Source organism: Natrix helvetica, assembly GCF_964273705.1.
Source record: "Natrix helvetica genome assembly, chromosome: 4".
Taxonomy (NCBI): Eukaryota; Metazoa; Chordata; class Lepidosauria; order Squamata; family Natricidae; genus Natrix; species Natrix helvetica.
In genome coordinates, this window is record NC_138550.1 from 15864446 (window position 1) to 15891117 (window position 26672).

A 26672-nucleotide genomic window follows, 5' to 3' on the forward strand; every position below is an offset into this window, starting at 1 on the left:
AATCACTTAGGGCTATTTAGAAGAGGCATAGAAGCAAGGGAATGGCATCTAATAAGAAAATACAGATGTTATCGCTTCTGCATTTTATCTGAACTTATCAGGTAAGAATTTTTAATGACTTATTCATATGATTTGGGTAGGTTCATGACATCTGTGAATTGGGGATTATCAAAGAAACTGATATTCTATCGTGTCTATTTCTTGAATTGCTTATTTTTCTTTTGCTTTCTTTTCTTCACTGGATTTGAACTATAACACAGTACTCTGTAGTCATTTTTCTGAATATAAAAGCAGAGGGACTGCAATTCTTTCCTTCTGGTTGGTCATGCCTTGGTTTCTGCATTGGCTGGCTCATTTGTCATCCTCTTTATGGTCACTTTAGATCAGCAGCCCACCCAAGAGCTGGATTTCACAATGTTAACCACATCTTCCTTTTCTCTGTCATATTTATAGGCTTTGGGGCCTGAAAAGAAGTAAATGAAACCTAAAAAAAGGAAAAGGGAGGAAAAAAAAGGAAGAGAAGGATTCAAAGAAAGGCTTATTGTTATTAGGCTCCGAATTATTAGTCTATCATAGATTATACAATACTGGACCGTGGTATTTCTATCTGCGAACTCTATTTAGCCCTTTTTTAATTTATAAAGGAACATAAAGTCACAAACTAAAAGAATTTAATTACATTGAAGGCATTTTTTGCTGCTCTATCAGCCTTCTTTGATGGAGAGTCAGTTGCATTGGGACAGTGAGTTCCAGAGTATGTCATTTGGAAAACTACTGAAGAAGTAGTTGTTCACCCTTGGGGAACAGAATGATTTTGGAGCTCACTTGAATTACTTTGTTTTGTTTTGGTCTTGTTTTGGTCTTGTTCTGAATATTTTCATTATGTTGTACATTTCTCATTCTCTCTCTCTCCCTTTCCACATATAATAGCTTGCACTTCATCCTACAACATCTTGAATCTCCAAAGACCTACGTAAGGGTCCTCTTTGTAGGCTTTAGTTCAGCGTTCAATACCATCATACCGGACATTCTTCTAACTAAACTAAATCAGCTAGTGATACCTGAACACATTTGTAAGTGGATCACAAGCTTCCTAACAGACAGGAAGCAGCAGGAGCCTGCTCACAATTAGCACAGGAGCCCCCCCAGGGCTGTGTGCTCTCTCCACTCCACTCCTCTTCTCTCTATATACCAATGACTGCATCTCAAATGATCCATCTATTAAACTACTGAAGTTTGCACGTGTTACAAAAGTAATTGGGCTCATTCAAGACAACAATGAAACCGCGTGCAGTTGAACAACTAGCCTTGTGGTGCGACAGGAATAATCGGAACTGAACACATTCAGAACCATAGAAATGGTGGTAGACTTTAGGAGAAACCCTCCCATACTACCACCTCTTACAATACTAGACAACACAGTATCAACCATAGAGACCTTCAGGTTTCTAGGTTCTATCATGTCCCAAGACCTAAAATGGACACCTAACATCAAAAACATGATCAAAAAAGCACAACAAACAATGTTCTTTCTGTGCCAGCTCAGGAAGCTCAAACTGCCCAAGGAGCTGCTGATTCTGTTCTACAGAGGAATTATTGAGTCTGTCATCTGCACCTCCATAACTGTCTGGCTTGGTTCTGCAACCCAACAAGACAGACACAGACTTCAGAGGATAATCAGAACTGCAGAAAAAACAATTACTTCCAACCTACCTTCCATTGAGGACCTGTATACTGCACGAGTTAAAAAGAGGGCTGTGAAAATATTTACAGACCCCTCACATCCTGGATATAAATTGTTTCAACTCCTACCCTCAAAATGATGCTATAGAGCACTGCACACCAAGACAACTAGACACAAGAACAGGTTTTTCCTGAATGCCATCACTCTGCTAAACAAATAATTCCCTCACCACTGTCAAACTATTCACTAAGGCTGCATTACTATTACTATTAGTCTTCTCATCATTTCTATCACCCGTCTCCTCCCACTTATGACTGCAGGACTGTAACTTTGTTGCCTGTATCCTTATGATTTATATTGATATTGATTGTTTCCCAATTGCTTATTTGTACCCTATGACTATCATTAAGTGCTGTACCTTATGATTCTTGACAAATGTATCTTGTCTTTTTATGTACACTGAGAGCCTATGCACCAAAGATAAATTCCTTGTGTGCCCAATCACACTTGGCCAATAAAGAATTCTATTCTATTCTATTACTACTTGCTTAATTGTTGGTCTTTGTAAGTCAGGATACCTATACATTCAATGAATGAATGAATGAATGAATGAATGAATGAATGAATGAATGAATGAATGATCAATCAAGCCCAACTAGCATGGGCAGTTTGTGGACTTGGAATCCCATCCATTAGATAAGAACCTGTCACTGCGTTAATTGTTTGCTAGCTGAGCTGAAGAGTTACTGCGCAGGTCACTGGCCTTATCAGCAAATGATGTACTGCACCTGCTCACACACATTCCAGAGACTTTTGTTCTTCTGTTCGTCTGCCAAGAAGGTGGATGACAATTGCTCTTGCCAAAATGTAACAATTAGATAGATTTGTTTATTTTTATTTTCATATTAAATTTTGTTTTTAATTAGAACATGTTATTGGGTTTTATTTCTTATCTGGAGATATGCTAACAAGGAGGGGCAATGATTCACACCTCGATCGAGGGGGAAGGGAAACTTTCCATTCCTTCTCAGAACCAGAATATTGCCTTGGGAGTAGGAAATCCATGTTTACGTCTTCCCCCTGCCATCCCTGGTCAAATAACTAATTCACTGAGTTTAACCTGTTGACCTACTTATTCTACAGCATCATATCATGAATAAAAAGAGGATGAGGAAAATACATACTTTAAAGTAATTGTGATAACTAAAGAAAGTATGATTCGAAAAAAAACCCCAGAGATGTCTTGAAAAACATTCAGAAAAATTAAATTGCAAGAGATTTTAACAAGAATGTTTTAAAAATCTGCTTGAAACAAATCACATGATAGAGAGAATACTTACCATTCACTTCTACAGCAGCATCTATTCGACCATTAATTCCTGAAAATTCATCCTCAATGGTCTTTGGGAAGTCTTTGTCCATCTTCCGCTTTATTTCATCATAGCTTGAAAAAAAGGAACATTGTAAAAAAGAACTATGTATAGATGCAATGTTTTGAAAAAAAAAGTATTACATAAGAGTTGAGGTGAACTTGGAAATTAATTTAGCGATAATTCTTGCAATTTCATTAATCCTTTTTTCTAACTATGACTTTGCCTTTTTTTCTAAATATACACACTATGAGCACCAACGCTGCACAACTGCACAACTTTTGACAATAGCATCTAAGTCAATGGTCATTGCCATACCTCCAAGCAGAGATTTATAGCAAATATGTATATGTGTATATGAAGGAAATATTTACCATTGTCTGTTCTGAGTTGCATAGATCTTAATTCTATTTTCACTAATCTTATTTAGATATGTGGTGCCCTGTATTTGTCTATTTGTGGTACCACGTGTCCATTTCTTTGGACAACATCTTTAATTAACGTGGAAGACATGTATGTGTGCAAAAGGAACTGAATATATACATCAACTTTTGCTTATTAGGGCCAAGTTTTAAATGCTATTGAATGAAAATCTCATCCATTAAAATCATGTTCCTATGCTATCTTGACGTATTTCCTGGCAAGACATAAGAACAGGAAAAAAATGGATTGCCCAGTTTGTAAGTAATTGATCCAGGAAAAACCCAATTTCAATCTGATTCCTGTAAGAAAATCTGTATTTGACATTTATGTATCTTTCCCACTTGTAAGCTGATAAAGAAAGAAGAAAATTTCAAGGCACACCAGGAAAGAAACTATCCTATCACAACGAGAAATGTAAAAGTTATACAATCACACCTCTCTATATGTTGGCTAAATAGATGCGGGGGGATCCCTTTTACTGGCTGAGGAAATATTCAAGTACTATGAACAAGAAAATATTTTTTCCCCTTGGTCCCTCGTTCAACACCAAGCAATGAAATTTCATGATCATTGAAAACCTATTTTTATTAGGAGACAATAAACCTGTAAAATTCGTCTTCTACAAAGAAGAGGGTCTTCTTCTCATCTCTCAGGTAGACAGCAGCATCTATGTGCAGCACATTTCTAGAAAATCCAAAATCTGCAATAGACCGAGGAGGGCCCTGCATGTGGAAACCATGAGTTGTCCAATAATGAGGACCTAGCAATAAATAAATAAATAGATAAATAAAATGACCCTACATAATCTTGCACTAGTAATTTGAATTTCTAATGTTTAATAGAATATCCTAGGGCACTGTTGGTGAACCTTTTCGGCACTGAGTGCTGAAAAGGGAGCACGAGCAAATGTCCGTGCGCAGGTGCGCCAGAAATCGGAAGAGCAGCTGCCTGGCGTGCATGTGCGGGAACATTGGAAAATGGAAGAGCATGCACACCGGTCATCTGGTCTTCCGGTTTCTGGTGCACATGCAAAGATCAACTGGCTTGTGCGCATGCACGCACCAGAAACGGGAACCTAAGCTTCCCAGAACACGTATGCACCCCAGGGAGCTACTCTTCCGGTTTCTGGCATTTCTGTATGCACGAAGACCAGCTGGCATGTGTGCGCCAGAACCTGGAAGGCCAACGGGTGACAGCTGGTGTGCCTGGAGAGATGGCTCTGTGCACCACTTCCGGCACGCGTGCCATAGGTTTGCTATCACTGTCCTAGGGCACTTCTACACAGAGCTTCTTCACTGCTCTGGAATCAATTCAAATCTGTGTGATCATCTGCCATTGTTTGGTTTACACAATTTTTGACTTAGTGAGAACAAAACTGAAACTTTCATGGTCCTAATGCCAGGTGTCAGTGCCATTTGGTGTAGATGTTGGTGGCCATCTCCTCTTCTAAGCCGCAGTCTTAATTTTTACAAACCTCACACTAAGCAACTTCAAATAATGATGCAGAGCAGAATAACTATAATGATTAATAGTACTGTAATGTTAATTACAAAAAGCAGCTTTACTTGGGGCAGCTTACATTTTGCAATGATACCTTTAATACCATCAAACCACAACCTCTGCCTAGCCCAGCTCCTTGGGAAAGACTCGCAAAGCCGACAAAAATATCAAATCCAGCCTAAGCATCGGGCTGACTGTGTGGCCAAACATAATAGTAAAAGGGCTTGAAAATAGGTGGGCTCTTTGGTGCTGTCTGAGCTTGGCTGTTTCCTTGCAGTTGTTTTATTACTCAACTCAGTAACACCATCCATGCTAGAAGGGAGTTGGGCTTGCTCTCGGTTTATATACAAATAGCTTGCTCTGTCAGATTTCGTGGAGGTACTGTTTTCTTCTTCATAGTTCCTTGATTAGGCTGTTGTTTACTGTTCAATTGTTTGTCTGAATTGCTAGCTCCTTGATTGGGGTATTCTTTACTGCTTGATTAACAGTCTAGTTAACACTCCTAACACTCTAGTGCAGGGGTGTCAAACTCAATTTCATTGAGGGATACATCAGGGTTGTGTTTGACCTCGGGGGAGGGCACTGAGTTAGTGTGGCTGGGGTGATGTGGTCAGGGTTGGTGTAGCTTGATGTCCTGCAGGCTGCATATGGCCCTCCTGGGCTCCATTTTTGGTTGCGATGACCTCCTGCAGCCCTCTGCCAGCAAAAACACAGCCTGGGAGGGCGACATGTGGCTCTCCTGGGCTCTGTTTTCACTGGCAGAGGGCTGCAGGAGGCCATCACAGTTGAAAATGGAGCTTGGGATGGCTATGTGCAGCCCTCCCAAGCTCCATTTTTACTAGCAGACATACTGTGGGCTGGACTTTTGTTGTTTCTAGGGCCAAATCTAAACACCCATTGGGCTGGATCCAGCCTGTGGGCCTTTAATTATGACACCCTTGACCTACTGTTACTCTTGGGGTTGATCTGGGTGTTGATTGCTGCAAAACAGCAGTCTTCGTTGTTATTGACACACACCAACATGCCTACTGTCCCTGTTCTATCAACCCCATTTATTTGTAATCATTTTATGTATTCATAATCTTGCATATACCATATTTTTGGGGACCATAAAAGACACACCAAAATTTGAAAGAGGTAAGTAAGAAAAATAGCTTTTGTCCTCCCTGGCCTCTGCAGGCTTCAGCAGGGCTGGGGGAAGGCAAAAATGTCCCAGTTTTTGTGAAAAATGGGCAGAAAATGGGCTGTTTTTCACAAAAATGGGGGTATTTTTGCTTCCCCCCAGCCCCCCAGCCCTGCTGAAGCCTGCAGAGTCCTTCTGGAGGCTGGGAGAAGGCAAAAAATGCCTCAGTTTTTGTGAAAAACGGCCTATTTTTCCCCTGTTTTTCGCAAAAACAGGGACATTTTTGTCTTCTCCCAACCCTGCTGAAACCTCCAGAGTGCTTCTGGGGGCAGGGGAAAGGCAAAAGTGCCTCCATTTTGCAAAAAAACCCAGCCCGTTTTTCATAAAAATGGGATGCAGGGGTGGGGCTTTGGGGGAGCCAAAAATGGCTCTATTCGGTGTATAAGACGCATCAACGTTTCCATGCTCTTTTGGGGGGGGGGGGATGATGCATCTTATATTCTGAAAAATATGGTACTTATACCTATTATCTTGTACATGCTTGACAGAACAAATAAATAAAACCTCCTTCAAAATTACGTATGTATGTAGCATTAGATGATTGACTAAATTGAACATAATCCATCAAGGAAATGCAATGCCTTCTGCTCGTGATTGAAAAAGAGCAACTGCTAGTAGAAATTTTATTTTATCTCTGCATCCACTGTACTGCTGGTACAGGCCCGGTAATTATATGGGGCAGAAGCACCGTTAATAGCAGTCTTTCACCCAAGACTGATTTTCAGGTAAACTAGAACCTTGGTTAAAGGTTACCATTACACAAATGATGACTAGGCATTCACAGATCAAGTTTCCTAAGAAAACAATGCCGAATGTTTTCAAAACTGACCGACCCTTGAAAAAAAAAGCCATGCTTCTCTCAGCTATTTCGTAGGCTGCATCCACATTGGACATGAGCTGAGGGAAAGAGCTGGTAATGCTGAGTGGTTGCACATGGCTTGTGAGTTGAGGCTGCCTTCTCCAGAAGTACCTGTTGAGAGGCAGAAATATAAGGAGAAGAAAAGAGAATGTTTTATTGCACAGCAAACATACCTCCGGATCTTTGAGAGGACATGGTGATAAGCTTGCAAAATAACTCTATGGGAAGCTTGCTTATTCGTAAAATGCCATATTTTTCGGACTGTAAGATGCACCGGTGTATAAGACACGCCAAGATTTCAAAGAGGTAAGTAAGAAAAAAAGTTTTTGTCCTCCCTGGCCCCCAGGAGCACTCTGCAGGCTTCAGCAGGGCAGGGGGAAGGCAAAAACACTTCTACGTTTGTGAAAAATGGCCCATTTTTTCACCCGTTTTTGACAAAAATGGGATGTGGGGATGGGGCTTCGGGAGGCCAAAAATGGCTATATTCAGTGTATAAGACATACAAACATTTCCATGCTGTTTTTTTTTGGGGGGGGGGGGAAGCTGCATATTATACTCTGAAAAATACGGTAGGTGCTATGTTGAGTTTGATCAATTACAAATGCACATTTAACACCTAGCTAACCAACATGCAGAAAGAAGCCAAAAGGCCAATGTGATAGATGCAACCATGCATTTCAGGTTCTGCCCCACCTTTGTACATACAGTATGTGTGGCATTGAAACCAGAATTCTACTTCTGCTTTATGCATAAGGCTAGCTGAGTGAATTTGGGCCAGTCATTCTGTGTCAGCCCCAGGAAGAAGCAGGCAATGGCAAACCACTTCTAAAAATGTTACCAAGGAAACTACATGAGATCGACATCCACCCCTCATATCTATTAAAAATTGAGGAAAAATAAGAAGTCTGGAAAGGAAGCATCTGGGAGGAAATGGTGTTCGTAAGCAATCTGTTGCCTACCCTTTATTTTGATGGAAGCTTTAACACTGGGAAGTTAGGATTTCTATTCACTGGTAGATGTTTTCTAACAGTGCCACCAGGCTTGAAACTTTGGGCTTGGACAACCTTGAACTATGCCACCTACGGTCTGACCTAAGCATTGTACCCAAAATAGTATTCTATAATGTCCTACCTGTCAACGACTATTTCAACTTCAACTGCAATAATACACGGACAAACAATCGATACGAACTCAAGGTAAACCGCTCCAAACTCGATTGCAGAAAATACGACTTCAACAATAGAGTGGTCAGGCCCTGGAATGCTCTACCTGACTCCGTTGTTACTTCCACTAACCCCCCACAACTTCAACGTTAAACTGTCTACCATGGACCTCACCCCATTCCTAAGAAGTCCGTAAAGGGAGCGTGCATAAGTGCACCGGCGTGCCTACCATCCCTGTCCTACCGTCCCCATTTATTTGTACTCATTTCCTGTGCTCATGTCCATGTTTATACTTATACCTGTTGTCTTGGTTTAAAAAGAGGGCTAGAAAATCAGAGAAGTGAAAAATAACAGAAAGATTCAGGTAAAAGTAATTTTCCTTGTCCCTGCCCCAAACACCTTTACTGAAATTCAGAGAAAAATTGGGATTGTTTTCGCCTTCTAGTATTACACCAGTGGTGGGTTTCTACCAATTCAGACTGGTTCAGCTGAACCAGTTGTGGTTTGGTGGCCTGGGTCGCTGGAACTGGCAGCGGCCCAGGCCTGCCACGCCCCCAAACCAGTCCCCCAATCTCTTCTCCTGTCGCCTGCATGTTTCTGCGCATGTGCAGAACAGTTTTCAGTGAACTGTGCATGCGCAGCAATGTGTGGTGTGTGTGTGCACGCAAGCAAAGTGAGCAGCATGCAGGCAAAAATTTTGTGTGTGTGCAAAACGCTCTCCTCAGCGAACCGGTAGTAAACTGTAGGAACCTACCACTGTGTTACACCATACTCACCCACCCACATCTTTCACACAAACAAAATGATCATGGTATAATCTAGAAAGTGAACATTTTGCTGGACCAGAGACACCAAAAACAATAATTCATACTCTTGTACCCTCTTATTTAGACTACTGCAATTTGCTCTGTGCGGGGTTGCACACAAACATGTCACCAAGCTGCAGAAGGTCTAGAACAGGGGTGTCAAACTCAAGGCCCGGATCCAGCCTGCGGGGTGTCTAAATCTGGCCTGTGGGCCTGGCCTGGAAATAGCCAAGGACTGGCCTGGGGTTCTTTTGGTAGCCAAAACAGAGCAACCCCTGCACCCCATTTTGGCTGGCAAAGTGCTACAGGAAACCATCCAGGCCATCTCCAATACCCCCGGCCCACAGAGCAGAACTACGGTGCTGATCCGTCCCTCAAAGAAATCCAGTTTGACACCCCTAGCCTAGAATGTGTTGACCCATTTGCTGACCAGCACTGACTGGTCAGTTGAATGACACTTGTCCTGCGGGACCCAGCCTTGACTGATAATAGATTTCTGAGCCAAGGGACTTCTGCTTACGTATAAACACCTCTATGATTGTCTTTTTCAGGTAGAATCTACCTGCCCTACACCATCTAGTAAGGAGAGGATGCTCCAGGATCCGGTCTGATAGAGATTAGGGGAGCTGAGACCCAGAGAATGATATTCTCAGCAATAGACCCCTCAGTCTAGATCAATTTACCTGCCCAAGATAGATATGCTGGTGGCCTTTTGCAAAATGGTGAAAACAGTACTCTTTAGGGGGGGGGGGATTTATTCTGTAACAAACAGTTTTATAGTTACAGATTTTATTAATAGCATTGACTGTTTTTTAAGGGTTTGCTTTTGTATTTTATTGATGTTTACTTAAGTTGCCTAGAAGTGTGAGAATAGGCAGCACAGAAAAAAAAAGATTTATGTGTGTCATTGCATATCACTTTCCTTTTTATCTAGTAGGCACCACAGAAGTTACGCCTAATGGCAAAACCATTGAGTCATTCTAGAGCAGGAAGCAGAAAGAGGGGAGTTTTAGATGGTTTTTTCCCCTTCAGAACCAAGAGTTTTGTGTGAAACAATCTTATCAAAGGGGATGTTGCCTTTATTCCCCAAAAAGGGAATTTGAACCTAAATGGCTATATTTGGTTCATATAGCTAGAAACTGGCCTTCCTAAAAAAAAAATCAGGACCGTACTCCTCTTCTAGAAATAAAGCTGATAATATTCTACTGTCACTGGGATCTTGGATAAAGAAAGACACTTACCTGTCTTTGAAGAAAAGTAACTCTTTCCCCAGCGTTGTTACAGCGTCAAATGAAAATTTGGAGTCACAATGATCTGGATGGTATGGGGTTGGTGGTTTGGAAAAAGGTTGACGTGAAACCTGTGGTTTTCGGGATCCAAATTCCCTTGGACCTAGAAGATGATATAAATTCTCTTTGAATTAGGAGTAAAAACTCATTGTAAGACTAATATGTGGCTGATATGTGTATTGCTTACACATTCTTATTTGTGATCCTCCAAACCTAGATGGATGGGTGGGTGGGTGGATGGATGGGTGGGTGGGTGAATGGATGAGTGGGTGGGTGGATGGATGGGTGGGTGGGTGGATGGATGGATGGATAGTTGGATAGCTAGATGGATGGATGGATGGGTCAGTCGATAGACAGACAAACAGACAGACAGATGATGTATAGATGGATGGACAGATTTAGGTAGGTAAGTAGATGGGATAGATAAATAGATAGATAGATAAATAGATGGATGGACAGATGGATAGATGGATGATAGATAGAATTTTAGATTATATATTAATATATCGAAGCTATGGTATATGTTAATCTCTTGAATTGTCAAGAGATTGCCAAATGGATTTAGCAATTTTCTTATTTAATAGCATAAATCTGAAACAAAATTCCAGCATTTTTGCACAAGATTAGTTCTTGGGAATGTTATCATTGAAAAGACTCCTGGATTTTGGAATGTTAGATTTTATTTGACTTCTTGAATTGCTCTCCAAATTTATCAGTACCTATTATTCTAATTTCCATGTTTTCCCGAAAATAAGACAGGGTCTTATTTTCTTTTAAATAAGTGCTTGGCCTTATTTTCAGGGAGGTCTTATTATTTTTGCAGGAGGTGGTGAGCACGGTCACCTCATGACTGCTGCTGTGTTGCAATATTTTCAGGGAGGGCTTATTTTTGGGGGAGGGCTTATTTTAAAGGAAACAGGGTATATGGGAGACAGTTTCACTGAAAATGTTGGGATATTTCTAGAAATGCATACTCCACTTTAAGATTGCAAAGCTATAGTTCAGCGATGGCGAACCTTTTTTGGCTTGCGTGCCACAAGTGGGGGGAGTGCAGGGGGGTCGTGTACGGGCGTGCCACACCCATAATGCAACGCACGACCCCCCCAGTGTGCATGCACGCACAACGCACCCCCCCATTTTTACATGCTTTTTTCACCCTCCCCAGGCTCCAGAGGCTTTATAGGAGACTGGGGAGGGCGAAAAGAGCCTCCCCCGCCCCCCGGAGGCCCTCTGGAGGCTTCAGGGACCGTCCGGAGGCTTCCCTGATGCCTTCGGAATGCTTAAAACCACCCTCGTAGCAAACCGGAATTGACTTGCAGCCGTCATGTATGAAGGTTCAGACCATAACAGTGATCTTTCTCCAAACTCTTGGGGGAATTAGAATGAAACATAAATGTTCTGTCCATTTTCCCAAGTCACCTCACATGTTGTGGGTCTCACGTTGCCAAATGGGAAACAATGTGCCAAAAAGTAAATAGACGGTATAAACAATTGTGACATGTACATGCTAAGTGAGTGGATTATGGGATTTTTAAAAGCATAATAATAATGATAATGATAATGATAATGATAATGATAATGATAATGATAATGATAATGATAATAATAATAATAATAATAATAATAATAATAATAATAATAATAATAATAATAATAGAAAAGGTGAGCTGGAGAAGAAGTCGAAAGACTGTTTAGCATAGGATGGTTAATAAATGCATGTATGTGGCTGAATTTGAGCTAGGAAGTTGGTTGAACTTATCCAGTTGTGGTTTCTGAACAGCCATAATTTAGGATGGCGTTATTAGTGCTCCCAGAGCTTGGTTGTTTTCTTCCAGATGTTTCATTACCAAGTAAAGTAACACCATCAGTGCTTGCTCTCTTTTATATATTATTGGCTTGCCCTGTTAGTGTTGGTGGGAATGGTCATGGTAGTTCCTTGGGCTGTTATTTACGGCACCCAGACAAACAAGCTAACAGTAAACAACAGCCCAAGTTCAACCCTGAATTAAAAATATTCTCATCTAAAGTTTAGCATGACGACATCAAGTAATGATTAAAGGCAAAGGTAAAGGTTCCCCTCGCACATTTGTGCTAGTCATTCCTGACTCTAGGGGGTGGTGCTTATCTCTGGTTCGAAGCCGAAGAGCCAGCGCTGTCCGAAGACGTCTCTGTGGTCATGTGGCTGGCATGACTAAATGCCAAAGGCACACAGAATGCTGTTACCTTCCCATCAAAGCTGTTTCCTATTTTTCTACTTACATTTTTACATTCTTTCGAACTGCTGGGTTGGCAGAAGCTAGGACAAGTAATGGGAGCTCACTCCATTACATGGCGCCAGGGATTTGAACCTCCGAACTGCCAACATTTCTAATCCACAAGCTCAGTGTCTTGGCCACTGAACCACCGCATCCGTGATTAGTAGGCGTTAATTAACCCCAGCCAGATTCGAGAATTTATCTCAAGTAATATTAATACATCCTACTTTATAAAATGGAAATAGCTCTGCATGAATAAAGAATGCTAATGTTTTGCATGAATTACTAAAAAAAAAAAGGACCGTTGTAAGGAAGTAAATAAATTAAATCTAAAGAATTTAAAATGTTAAGAGGGAAACTTAAAAAGAAAAAGCAATATGTGTTACCATATAATGCCTGAATCCCTTTCACATCATCTTTTGGGAGTCGGAAGCCAAAGGGGTGCTGATATTTGTAGGTTGGGTACATCAAAGACGACGGATCCGTAGAATGGGCAAGTCCCAATGCATGACCAAACTCATGAGCAGCCACAGTGAATAAGTTGAATCCTATATAATAACAAAATACAATGTTAATATTAATAACTACTATAGCTTTGTTGGATTCCTTGCTACTGATTGTGATCTAGGAATCATTTGAGCTAAGTGTTAAAGGCCAAAAGTCATAACTTCATTGCCCTATAATAGTTTGGTGATACAGTTTCCAGCTACAATATTCTGCAGTATATATCTGATAAAGCAAAACGATTTGAATATGATGCCATTGCACAAACAGAGATGGATGCTGGATTATATAGTAAACATGAAAACAGATATTTCCCCTGTTTTTTGGAACAACTGAGTTAACTTTAATGAATTAATTACTTTTCATTTACAGTTTTTCTTCCATGCTTAGCATGATTGACTATCGACCACAATAGCAATTTAAGACTTTAAATTTACAAAAAAGAATGAAATCCTATGCGTTTTTCACAGGAATGTCTCATTCTTTGAAAAAGAAACTAAGAACGATATTTAGCTTCTGGGCTGCTGCAAATCCAAGCTATATAAGTAATTGTTACCAATAAAAAACAATATTTGCAGTTCAGGGTTGAAATGGGTGCTCTCTGAGCTTGAATGTCACTAGTTTGGGTAATGAAATATCTGCAAGAAAACAATCAGAGACCACCCCAGAGCCCTTAAGTCAGGGGTGTCCAAACTTGGGAACTTTAAGACTTGTGGACTTCAACTCCCAGAATTACCCAGCCAGCTATGCTGGCTGGGTAATTCTGGGAGATGAAGTCCATAAGTCTTAAAGTTCCCAAGTTTGGACACCCCTGCCTTAAGTCAATGTTCATGTAATTTAGTTGTTTTTTTCATAAAATGTAGCTCTTGAGACTTTTTATACATGAAATACAAGCCAATATATTTTTTTTCCTTTCAAGTTTTTTATTTTTTTATAAATGCATCAAATCTATATGTAAACAGTGTGACATCTAGGTGTCATCCATTCTAATACAAATAGAACTAACAAAATCAATCAGAATTATTACAATCAACTTGTATATTTCTAGTAAATAATATGCATTTGTCTTAAATTGCAATTTCATTGTTCAGTTATTATGTTTTCTCTTGTTATTGCTTTCAATTTATTATATAAAAATGTATGCACTGATATGCCCCCTTCTCTTATTTCTGTCACCTATTCTAGCTTTTAATCATATCACCCTTTATTAAAAGACTTTTCCTTTCTTTTCTTTCTAACCTCTAATCATTCACCTACCTAAACAAAAAAGAGAAAAGAGGGAGGGAGGGAGGGAGAGAGAGAGAGAGAGAGAGAGAGAGAGAGAGAGAGAGAAAGAGAGAGAGAGAGAGAAGCAAAACAGAACAACATAAAAGAAAAGAAATCATCCATCCATAGTCTCTTGCCCGCTTCAATACTTTAATTGCTATGCTTTAAGAGAAAGAGAGGGAGAAGAAAAAGTAAACCAAAGCTATGATTAAAATATAAGCCAATATGTTAAGGGGGTTGCTAAACTCCATTAACCTATAAGCAATTGATAGTCCTGATCTTCCAGGGTAGGGAACTATCTAGAAATCAAGGAAGATCTAACCTATTGAATCTACTGAAAAGCAAACTTCATTCCAGTTGAACTAAACACAATGCATTGCAATACATAGTGGTTTTCCTGTGACTTAAGGATCAAGATACATCCTTTTTCAGTTCATTTCTGGTTGCTTGCATATTTGTTTATACAGAGGATTGGTTTTGAACAAATTGCCTTTTCAAAGTATTTTCATATTAGTGTATAGTTTTATACCTACCATTCATCCCCATTGTCCACTTCTCTGCGTTGTCAAAATGAGTGTCTCCACCCAGTCCTTCCCCGGGTGCAAAAGCATGGGCTAAGGTCCCTCGTGGCCCATCAAATGGGTAGGAGTCCCCGTGGTCTTATCAGAATATAAAAACAAAACGGCACCTTAGAATGATCAGAAAATTAGAATATTCTCCAAACTGCATGATGTTTTTCTACTCTTAGTATGCTAGAATTCTATAAATGGAAGAGGCTCCATGTAACTTGGTAATGACTGTAGAAGTGCTACCAAATAAACCAGTGACCAATAGCCACTTGATTTTAAAGCAATCCTTGATCAATTAGGATGAAATTGGCTTTAATTACCGTATTTTTCAGAGTATAAGACGTACCTTCCCCCTCCAAAAGGGTGCATCTTATACACTGAATACAGCATTTTTAGCTTTCCAAAACCCCACCCCACTTTGCAAGGATGGCTGTGCATTGCCTTTAGGAGGCTTCCAGAGTGCTTCTGGGAGCTGGGGAGGGCAAAAATGAGCAAAAAACGGGCTCCCCACAGGAGCATTCTACAAGCGTCCTAAGGCTATGCATGCCTTTTTTCTGACAAAAAACAGACCCATTTTGCGAAAAACGGGTCATTTTTTGCTCGTTTTTGGACCCCTGCTTGTAGAGGAGCACTCTACAAGCCTCCTAAAGGCTATGCATGCTCTTTTTTAAACAAAAAATAGGCCAGTTTTCGTGAAAAGCGGGCCGTTTTTGGGAGGTCTGCAGAATGCAAAAACTTTTTTTCTTAATTTGCCTCTTCAAAATCGTGGTGCATCTTATACTCTGAAAAATACGGTAGTTTTTTTTTACCCGCTAGCATTCAGTGAATCAGGACAGAAGCTCCGCCGTAGCATCTGACATAGCATAGGCCCTTCCTCAAAACACACAAAGTTGTGTTGAAATTCTTTGTTTGGCTCCCTGTACAGTTAGTCCTCAACTTACAGCAGTTCATTTAGTGACCGTTCAAAGTTATGACAACACTGAAAAAAATGGACTTACGACCATTTTTCACACTTACGACCTTTGCATCATCCCCACGGTCACATGATCAAAATTCAGATGCTTGGCAACTGGCATGTACTTATGACAGTTGCAGTCTCCCGGGATCACATGATCCCCTTTTGCGACCTTCTGACAAGCAAAGTCAATGGGGAAGCCCGATGTGCTTAACAACAGGGTTACCAATTTAGCAATGGATTGTGATTCACTTAACAACTGTGGCAAGAAAGGACGTAAAATGGGGCAAAGCTCACTTAACAAGTGTCTTACTTAACAATGGAAATTTGCGGCTCCATTGTGGTCATAAGTCGAGGACTATCTGTATAGCAGAATTAATACAGGTACTCCTGGACTTACACATTTTTGTTTAACAACAGTTTGAAGCTACAGTATATCACAAAAGTGGGTACACCTCCTCACATTTTGTAAATATTTAAGTATATCTTTTCATGTGACAACATTGAAGAAATGACACTTGGCTACAATGTAAACTAGTGAGTATACAACTTGTACATCAGTGTAAATGCGCTGTCCCCTCAAAATAATGAAACATACAGCCATTAATGTCTAAACTGCTGGCAACAAAAGTGAGTACTGCACCAGTGATGGGTTCCTCTTACCTTCACTACTGGTATGCTGCTCGTAGTTTGTTTGTGCACACGATGGATGTGCACTGTGCACGCAACTGATGTGCGCTGTGCATGCATGTGCATTCCACCGCCCCTGCGACACCCAGCTGCTTGTCGTCGATATGTGCACGGGCACAATTGGCCCAGTTGCCTTAAAAACAGGTATGGAACGTGGGCAGGCGGGCCAAACAAGCGATCATACTGGTACAGTGGGTGCTGCTCCCGACTACTACCGGTGCGGCTGTACTGGGCCATACTGGCCAGAACCCACCACCACTGTTCCCTCTAAGCTGTGCGCCTGGGCGGCCGCGCACATAACAAGAAAACACCGCACAGAAGTTTCAAACTGCGTGCAGTGTTTTTTAATGTCTTAAAATATGACTGAAAATATCCCCCCTCCCTCCCTTCTCTCTCTGCACCGAACTCTCTCCTCCATCTGGTGATTGGTCAAATCAAGGAAGACTCTACCTGGAGACTGATGATACTGCAGAAGGGAGAATTCTCATTGGCCCTCTGGGGCTTCGTCAGTTCCTGGGAAAACGCGATTTGCTGGTTGTAGCCTGCGGTTCCCTGCACATCCAGGGTTTCTCAGGCATAGCATCGTCTGAAGCCCCGTTCTGAGCTAGGCAGCCCTTCTGAGATCCCTTCACTTTGCAGAGAGAGGGAAGCAGCGGGGAATTGGACTCCCTGAGCCAAAGGGGTCCACAGGATCTTGAGACTTGGTTTTTGAGCAGTACCATTCCACTCTTTCCTTTTCCCTTTCTGTCCTTCTTCTATCTTCCTTTGCTTTTCCTTTTCCTTTCCTTTCTCCTTTCCTTTCCTTTCTCCTTTCCTTTCCTTTTTCCTTCCTTTCTTTTCCACTTCCCTTCCTTTCTCCATACCCAAGTATTATGTATGTTCACTTTCTTGAGTTACCTATGAAGTAATAAAGGTGGGATAAAAATCTAATAAATAAACTCAAGTCCCATACCTTTCATCCTGTGATTTCTACTTCTCATGAATATGGGGCAAAAGTTTGAGGATGGATTGGTGCAGAGGCCAAATAAATGGTATCTTGTTTTTGATAATTGCAAATTGGCAGCTCTCTTTAATGATGGAAGCAGAATCCTCATCTTTCTGGATTTTTTTTCAGAGCCCTTTTGATGTTGCTAGCCTAAGTCAGCTAATGTTAGGGTTTTCTGCTAGCTTTTTTTTTAATGCAGGATAACTGAGGAAGTGCTAATGAATCACTACTGAGTGACTTGCACTGCAGATTGCTGCCAAAAAACCAGAACTTTTTTGTGTTTTTCTATAATGTCATGTTTTTCCTGTAGTTTTTGGAAGTGAACTAATCGGGTTAATCTGCTCACTACATAGTGATTATTCTTTCTTCTGATTTCCTGAAGTAAAGCTCAAGAACACGTCTTCATATTGCTCAGATAAGACACTCACTTCTGAAAGCCGTTCTGCAATCTATCACCCTGCTTGATTTTTTTTTGTTTCTTAAAGATAAATACAACTAGACAGAGATGCTACTGTTGGTGTTAATTTCACTATGTAATTAACTAATTCACTAATTTCACTTTTTCCTTTCCTTTCTCTTTTCCTTTCCTTTCTTCTTTCCCATTTCCTTTTTTTCTTTTCCTTCTTTTCCATTTCCTTTCCTTTTTCTTTCCTTTTTCCTTTCTTTTTCCTTTCTTCTCTTTTCCTTTCTTTTTCTTCTTTCCCATTTCCTTTCCTTTCCCTTCCCCTCCCTTCCCTTCCCTCCTTCCTGGGGGTCTGAGGGAGATGGAGGGGGCCCTTTACCTCCTTGCCCCCCTCCCCAACATCTGCTCTAATGGCAATTATGGCTAAAAAAAATCAGGTGCTCAGGCATGAAAATGTGCCGCTCAAACACTATACTTTTCCGCACACACTGAAAAAGGAACATTGCCCACCACTGTACTACACGCAGCCCTCCCGAGCTCCATTGTTACTGGCAGAGGGTTGCAGGAGGCCGTGGCAGCCAAAAACAGAGCTCTGGAATCTGTTTTTGCTGGCAGAGCACTCGGGCCAGTACAGGAGCTCCCGACTGGAGTGATATCGAGTTGACCATGCCCCCACTCCCCCAAGGTCAAACTCAACCCTGATGCAGCCCTCAATGAAATCGAGTTTGACACCCCTTAAGCTTTTGGCTAAGAAGCATAAGTGTCTTTTCCTTCCCTTTTGCCAAACTGACATGTATTTAGCCCTCTTTAAATATCATAAGAAATATAGCACATCATGTTTCATTGCCTCAGATGAAAGTGTTTCCTAAAACACTTACCCCTTTTCACTTCATCCATACTCACATGGCGGCCTTCCAACCCAAAATTGCTTAGAAATTTAATAGTTGCATTATTTTGAAAATGTCAGCTCTTTTCCAGGAGAAACTTAGCCTGTTAAGAATAAAGGCAAATATCTGAAATTCAGTATGACGGATATTACTAAGAGCAGTTACCTCCATTTTCAAATGATATCATGATATCTGCTTCTCCTGTTTTTGCCCTGATGAAGCTCAAGGGGGCAGCAGCACTCCATGTCCTCAGACCCATCTCCACAGCCTTGTCAACTTCTGCCTGAGATAGGCTAGTGGTGTATTTTTTTATTCTGTGGAGAAGAAGGCACATGTAGGAGATGACCAGGCTAAGCCCAAAGGAGGCACCAAACATGTCATCAGTCTCAAGTCCCTTTGCGCCCACAAGAGATCTAAGTCCAGCCCACCTGGGATTTCATTTACTCTTATCTACCGCCAATTTGCTTTGACCGTTAGTAGTTCAGATTCTTGTAAAGAGTTTAAGCTTGCAATAAACCTATACATACATTCATTTGAACTGCCTGAACTCTTGTCCAAAAGTTGCTTTTTCAAGAGGAAACTGGACTTTTTCTTTGAAGATGATTCACTTGGATGAGAAGTGAAACCTCTTCAAAGAAATAGAAGAAAGTCCAGTTGCCTCTTGAAAAAGCACCTTTGGATGACTGAGACTGAGACGTTTGACGGAACTCTTGATTTCCAGCCATTAACAGCACATTTCTGGACATATGTATGAAAAGATTGGAGTGAGACAGCGTGTGGCCAGGTAGCGAAAAGGGTTTTAGAATATGTGAAGCAGTTACAAAGCAATCGTAGCTATGCTGGTCCTTGGAGCAAAAAGGCAAAATGGATATCAAGGCAAATGTTTTTATTTAGAAGTGCAAATTCTTGAGGTTTTCAGAATTCATTATCAGGCATGATGATAGCAAAAATCCTGTCTTGCTCCAGACAGTGGCCTGGATTGGAACAATATATCATTGAGGTAGCATTGGACACGCACGGGCAAAGCCCTCAGATGTGCTGCCAATGCTGCCAGCACCTTGGTGAATGCCCGGGAGGGCAGAGGAAAGGCCAAATGGCAGGGCCTTATACTGATAGTGTCGCCCCCCCCAATAACAGAACCTTAAATATTGACAGTGTTCGGATAGACTAGGAATGTGCAGGTAAGTCTCCGTCAAGTCAATGGATGTGAGGAGGTCACCTTCCCGCACCCCTGCTAGAATAGAATGCAAAGAGTGCATTTTAAACCTCCAATATTTTAGGTGGCAATTGAGCCGTTTCAGGTCTAGAATTGCTCTCCAACCCTCCGAGGTTTTGGGAATAACGAAAAGAATCGAATAGACTCCCTGATGAAATTGGTCATCCAATTACCAGTTGGACAGCCCTGATGTCCAGGAGATGTTGTATTGCTGAATTCATGAGGGATTGTCTTGTCTGGATTGCAGGACATCAGGCAATGAATAAAGAACCTTGGGTGGGGTGGAGAGGAATTCTAGAGCTAAGCCTGACCTAATGGTATGCCGTACCCAGTCGTCGGAGGTAATCTTGTCCCATTGGTCTGCGAAAGGGCAGAGAAGGAAAAACTCTTATTTTCATTTATGGAACACGGATTTACAGGTATTCCTCGATTTAAAACACTTCATTTAGTGACTTTTCAAAGTTATAACAGAACTGAAAATAGTGATTTATGACCATATTATGACCAGGGTTGCCTTTTGCGACCATCTGACAAACAAAGTTAGCCAGCTTCACTTAATAACTGTGCTACTAACTTAATTGCAGTGAATGGCAGGGACATTCATAAAAATGGAGCAAATTTCACTTTACAACTGTCTCATTTAGCAACAGAAATTGTGGGCTTAATTGTGGTCGCAAGCTGAGGATTACCTGCATTGTTTATTTTGAAAAGAAATTGGATGGAATTTTTTTAATGGAAAATTATTTAAATACTTTAAATTTGATCGATGGGAACCCCTATAAACAGTAGTTTATGGTTTAAAGCCATATAATTGTTTATGATAGGTTGCAATGATAGTTTCAAACAGCCTGTAGATGGTGCTCCAGTTATTTGTGAGTTATTTGTTGAATCAGTCATTCTGATAGTGTTAGAGCAAAGAAAATTGCATATAATGCACACTCAACTGAAACAAATACATTCAGGATGGAGTTAGTAAAGGTTAAATACTCTCATGCAGAGGTCATAAATTGTAGAAACGGTGCACCTATAGGCTTGTCAGTGGATCTTGATGAACAGAAAAAGTGTTAATACTATGTTTGCTACATTATAGGACAAGTTTAAAGCAACAGGAAGGCAATGTAGAAGGGAGAACTATAAAAGCTACAGCAGGAAAGCCGATATAGAAAGCTGTAAAATGACTGTATATTGTTATGTATGTTCTGTGGGTTTTTTTCTTGTTGTGTCTTCTTTACTGTTTTTAAAGATTAAAACATTCAATAAAGATTATTTAAAAAAAAGAAAGGAAAGTCGTCGGAGAAAAACAAGCAAGTTCAGTTGCCTCTTGAAAAAGTACCTTTGGGACAACCATGACCTGGATGACTGAGAATATCCATAGACATCAATTGGTATGTTTGTTAGTGACGTCTGACCCCCTATGGCAGCGATGGCGAACCTTTTTTGGCTCGCGTGCCACAAGTGGGGGGAGCACGGGGGGGTCGTGTGCGGGTGTGCCGCACCCATAATGCAACGTGCAATCTCCCAGTGCGCATGCGCGCACAACGCGCACCCCCCCAAATTTTTACATGCTTTTTTTCATCCTCCCCAGGCTCCAGAGGCTTTATAGGAGTCTGGGGAGGGCGAAAAGAGCCTCCCCGCCCCCCCCGGAGGCCCTCCGGAGGCTTCAGGGACCGTCCGGAGGCTTCCCTGAAGCCTTCGGAGCGCTTAAAACCACCCTCCGAGCAAACCGGAAGTGACTTCCGGGTTGCTCGGAGGGTCATTTTGAGAGTTCCGAAGGCTTCAGGGAAGCCTCCGGACGGCCCCTGAAACCTCCAGGGGGGCGGGGAGGCTCTTTTTGCCCTCCCCAGGCTCCTATAAAGCCTCTGGAGCCTGGGTAAGGCGAAAAATAGCTTTTAAAAAGGTGAACTCAGCTGGCCAGCGCACGCATGCGCGCTGGCCAGCTGACAGAGCAGCGCCTCGCGTGCCCTGACAAATGGCTCCGCGTGTCACTTGTGGCACGCGTGCCATAGGTTCGCCATCACTGCCCTATGGTCATATCTTAGGGCATTGATCCCCAACCTTTTTGGAACCATTGACTGGTTTTGTAGAAGACAATTTATCCAGGGATTGAGGGGGGGGGGGAGGAAAATGGTTTCAATTTTGCTTGCTTGCCTGTTGTTCACATCCAGCTGTGGAGCCCAGGAATTGGGGACCACTGTCTTAGGAGAATTATTAAAATCCTATATGGCCTAAGTACTGACATGCTGAGCCGAGGTGGCACAATACTGCAGGCTACTTCAGCTGACTGCTAGCTGCATTTCTGTAGTTCAAATCTCACCAAGCTCAAGGTTGACTCAGCCTTCCATCCTTCCAAGGTGGGTAAAATAAGGACCCAGATTGTTGGTGGAAATATGCTGACTCTCTGAACTGCTTCGAGAGGGCTGTAAACGCACTATGAAGTGGTATATAAATTCAAGTTATATTGCTATTGCTATATACCATTTCTACAACCAATAAGTGAACGATAAATTGGCCCACCTCCCTCAAATGGCAAATGTTGATATACCTCTATAATCTGTAACGTATAGACTGCTGCCAGTATACAAGGCAACTAAATTGCAGAAGAGCAAATAATGTAAATATTTCAAGATCAAATATCCATTACCTGTATGTCAGTGTCCTTTTCTTCCACTTAGGTTGCCCAGGGAAAAGTCGATAGTTTTCTACATCGGGGACTCCACATCGAGGCTTCTTTATTATATCCATAGTGCTGTAGTCCAACTTCCCAGTGACCTGTAAGCCAAAGAAAGCTTGCATCTGCTGGACTTTCTTTGTCATGGAATTGCTGCCACTGATCATTTCTCCAACTTGGTGTCTTCCTTTTGGCGTGTAATATTTGTCAAGGTATTCCTAAAGGCAGAGACCTAAAGGAGTAAGTTGTCCTCTTACACATCACAACCAAATGTATAGATTTGCATAAAGTTAGGAAACCCTCATTTAAATACTGTATAGATCCATGTCTGCTATAATGTATTCCTAAAATGATTGCACTGTGTTCATTTGAGAGGTGGTATTCGGCAGGTTCTGACCAGTTCTGGAGAACCAGTAGCAGAAATTTTGAGCAGTTCTGACAACCGGTAAATACTACCTCTGACTGGCCCCGCCCCCATCTATTTTCTGCCTCCCGAGTCCCAGCTGATCGGGAGAGAATGGGGATTTTGCAGTATCCTTCCCCTGGAGTGGGGAGGGAATGGAGGTTTTATAGTATCCTTCCCCTGCCACGCCCACCAAGCCATGCCATACCCACCAAGCCACACCAACAGAACTGTTAGTAAAAATATTTGAATCCCACACTATTTCATGTATTTATATATTGACCCTTTAAAAGTAATCTTCAATCAGGTTATAATGAAACAACACCAAAGTACTAAATTCCAGAATAAAATCCTCAAACTGAATCTTGACAATATTAGACAAAACTTACAAAATGAAATAGAAATTCAAACCTAGTTGAATAGTAGAATTGAATTGATTCCAATAGCTACTAAATTCTCTGTTTAATAAAGGTTGACATCATCATCATCATGTTTATGTGAATTAGTGCTCTGAATATTGTCTTCAATTCAATTCAATTCAATTCAAAACAATTTAAATATGAGCCAGCTGTGTGCAGCAGCTGCCAAAAAAGCCAACACAGTTCTAGGCTGCATCAACAGAGGGATAGAATCAAGATCACGTGAAATGTTAATACCACTTTATAATGCCTTGGTAAGGCCACACTTGGAATACTGCATTCAGTTTTGGTCCCTACAATGTAGAAAAGATGTGGAGACTCTAGAAAGAGTGCAGAGAAGAGCAACAAGGATGATTAGGGGACCGGAGGCTAAAACGTATGAAGAACAGTTGCAGGAACTGGGCATGGCTAGTTTAATGAAAAGAAGGACTAGGGGAGACATGATAGCAGTGTTCCAATATCTCAGGGGTTGCCACAAAGAAGAGGGAGTCAAGCTATTCTCCAAGGCACCTGAGGGTAGAACAAGAAGCAATGGGTGGAAACTAATCAAGGAGAGAAGCAACTTAGAACTGAGGAGAAATTTCCTGACAGTTAGAACAATTGATCAGTGGAACAGCTTGCCTCCAGAAGTTGTGAATGCCCCAATACTGGAAGTCTTTAAGAAGATGCTGGATAGCCATTTGTCTGAAACTGTATAGGGTTTCCTGCCTAAGCAGGGGGTTGGACTAGAAGACCTCCAAGGTCCCTTCCAACTCTGCTATTGTATTGTATTATTCAGATACCTATTGTGCTAGGAAACTTTTAAGCTCCCTATTCTCTTTGAAGATGTTTTGAAGCAAAGGATTATGTTCTAAGAAATCCTTAAAATGAAACCTTCTACAGTTACTTAAACTGGATATATTACTACGAAATAAAATACACATATAGATGTTTCAAGCCCAGTGTGATACAGTGAATAAAATGACAATTTGATGCTTTTAAAATGATGGTTCTAATCTCTGCATTTACAGTCTCCATTTAGTGAGGTAGCAAATCACACAAGCCATGGTTTGCTTAACCAAGATGTATTAAAGACATCAAGGATGCAACGGATTTGCAATATGCATTAAATTATAATCATACATCAGCCACAATGGTTGGTTTACACAATTTGCAAAACTCAACTACATTGTGGCTCAGGACGTTACATGGCTGTTTTATCATTTATTAGACTGTCTTCTCCAACCTGGAATTTCCTTGATGTGTTGAGACTGCAGCTCTCCAAATTATCACTTGCCAACAGATGTTAATCCTGAAGCTGCAAGATTATTGAAATATCTATCATCACTCTGTCAAGCAGACATACAGTATGTGTGTCTGGTGCCTATGTGCACAAAGGAAACTGATGAAATGTGCTTTATTATATTGTGACATGAATTCTATGAATTATATATTTGTAAACCAAAGCATAAAAGCTTTGCATCTTAACATGCAAATAGGAAGATATCGTTTTTTTCTCCCTTACTAATATTTAGAGTCAAGGTCATTCTAATGCAGGTTAACACTTTCCAAAATTGCTTTCCTAAAGTTATTAAAATGTTAAGGAAATTATTGCTCAAGATTCCAATAGCTTGACATTGCTAATGATCCACATAGTTGCAGGTTGCATAAAGTGCATGCTTAAGATTTAAAGCAAGATTCTATTATATTTTCAGTTTGAAGACTTAAGACTTCCACTCTTGAGATTTAAGACCCTGTTGGCATTTAAAGCATATTTTCCCCAATTGTATAGGAAAGGTAAAGGTTCCCCTTCCACATATGTGCTAGTTGTTCCCGACTCTAGAGGGCGGTGCTCATCTCTGTTTCAAAGCTGAAGAGCCAGTAATATCCAAAGACATCTCCATGGTCATGTGGCTGGCATGACTAAATGCTGAAGGTTCACGGAACGCTGTTACCTTCCCACCAAAGGTGGTCCCTATTTTTTCTACTTGCATTTTTACGTGCTTTCGAACTGCTAGGTTGGCAGAAGCTGGGACAAGTAATGGGAGCTCACTCTATTACACGGCACTAGGGTTTAGAATCGCTGAACTGCCAAACTTCTGATCGACAAGCTCAGCATCTTAGCCACTGAGCCATCCATCGCGTCCCTTTTTAGTATGGGAAAAGGAAACACCAAAACCAAATGTCTTTTTCTAAATGGTGACAGTGGTATCAACATTTGGGAGAGAAAGGCAGAGTTTCAGTTATTCAGCAAAATATTTTAAAAATGTCATTTAATCCAAAAGAATTAAAACATCTTCCCTAATTTCTTCCCAGGGCTATTAAGGGCAGAGTTTTAAAATGACAACTTAAATTAAATCCTGTTAATACCTGCACAACATATTTTCGGTATATGTTAGTTGGATGATTAGGGGACTGGAGGCTGAAACATATGAAGAACGGTTGCAGGAACTGGGTATGCCTAGTTTAATGAAAAGAAGGACTATGATAACAGTGTTCCAATATTTCAGGGGCTGCCACAAGGAAGAGAGAGTCAACTTATTCTCCAAAGTACCTGAAGCACTTAACAAGAAGCAATGGATGGAAACTAACAGAGGAGAGAAGCAACCTAGAACTAAAGAGAAATTTCCTTGACAGTTAGACAACCAGTGGAAAACCTGCCTCCAGAAGTTGTGGGTGCTCCAACAATGGGAGTTTTTAAGAAGAGATTGGACAACTATTTGTCTGAAATGGTACAGGGTCTCCTGCTTGAGCATAGGGTTGAACTTAGAAGGCTTCCAAGGTCTCTTCCAACTCCGTTATTCTGTTCTGTTCAGTTATGCTAACAGTTAAGCCCAGTTCCATTGAAAAATTCAGTAGGCTTCCCAACGCCTAGAATTGCAGCCTAAATTGTTAAAGCATGCAAACCATTACCCACCTGGGCAATGTAGAAATCACTCCAGTTAGACGTTTTTGGCAATGCGAAAAGAGCCGGGGCTGCAGCTGAGTATTTCAAAGAAAATATCAAAAGTAAAGCTGGGGAGAAGACGCAAAACAGCTCCATTTCTTCCTGGAGATGAGGAGTGGCTTGAGAAGAGCAGGCAAAAGGATCCCATTCTCCTTTTATAGAGGACACCTAATTTGGAAGCTAAGAGCCAAGATGACTCATGTCTTCGAAGGTAATTATACAGCTTAAAGATTTGATGAAGGGGTAACA

The 26672-nt window shown here is 41.1% G+C and overlaps 1 protein-coding gene across 1 annotated transcript; it reads right to left on the reverse strand.

The window, feature by feature from the left end:
- Positions 1-383: 383 nt before the first annotated feature.
- On the reverse strand, positions 384-26519 carry LOC309391492 (matrix metalloproteinase-20-like; the record flags this gene model as incomplete). Its single annotated transcript, XM_081952005.1, has 10 exons — positions 384-484; positions 3025-3128; positions 4081-4237; positions 6994-7130; positions 10230-10380; positions 12919-13080; positions 14836-14961; positions 18957-19105; positions 22649-22893; positions 26394-26519. 10 exons carry the CDS (start codon positions 26517-26519, stop codon positions 384-386), a joined length of 1458 nt encoding a protein of 485 aa, XP_081808131.1.
- Positions 26520-26672: the final 153 nt, after the last annotated feature.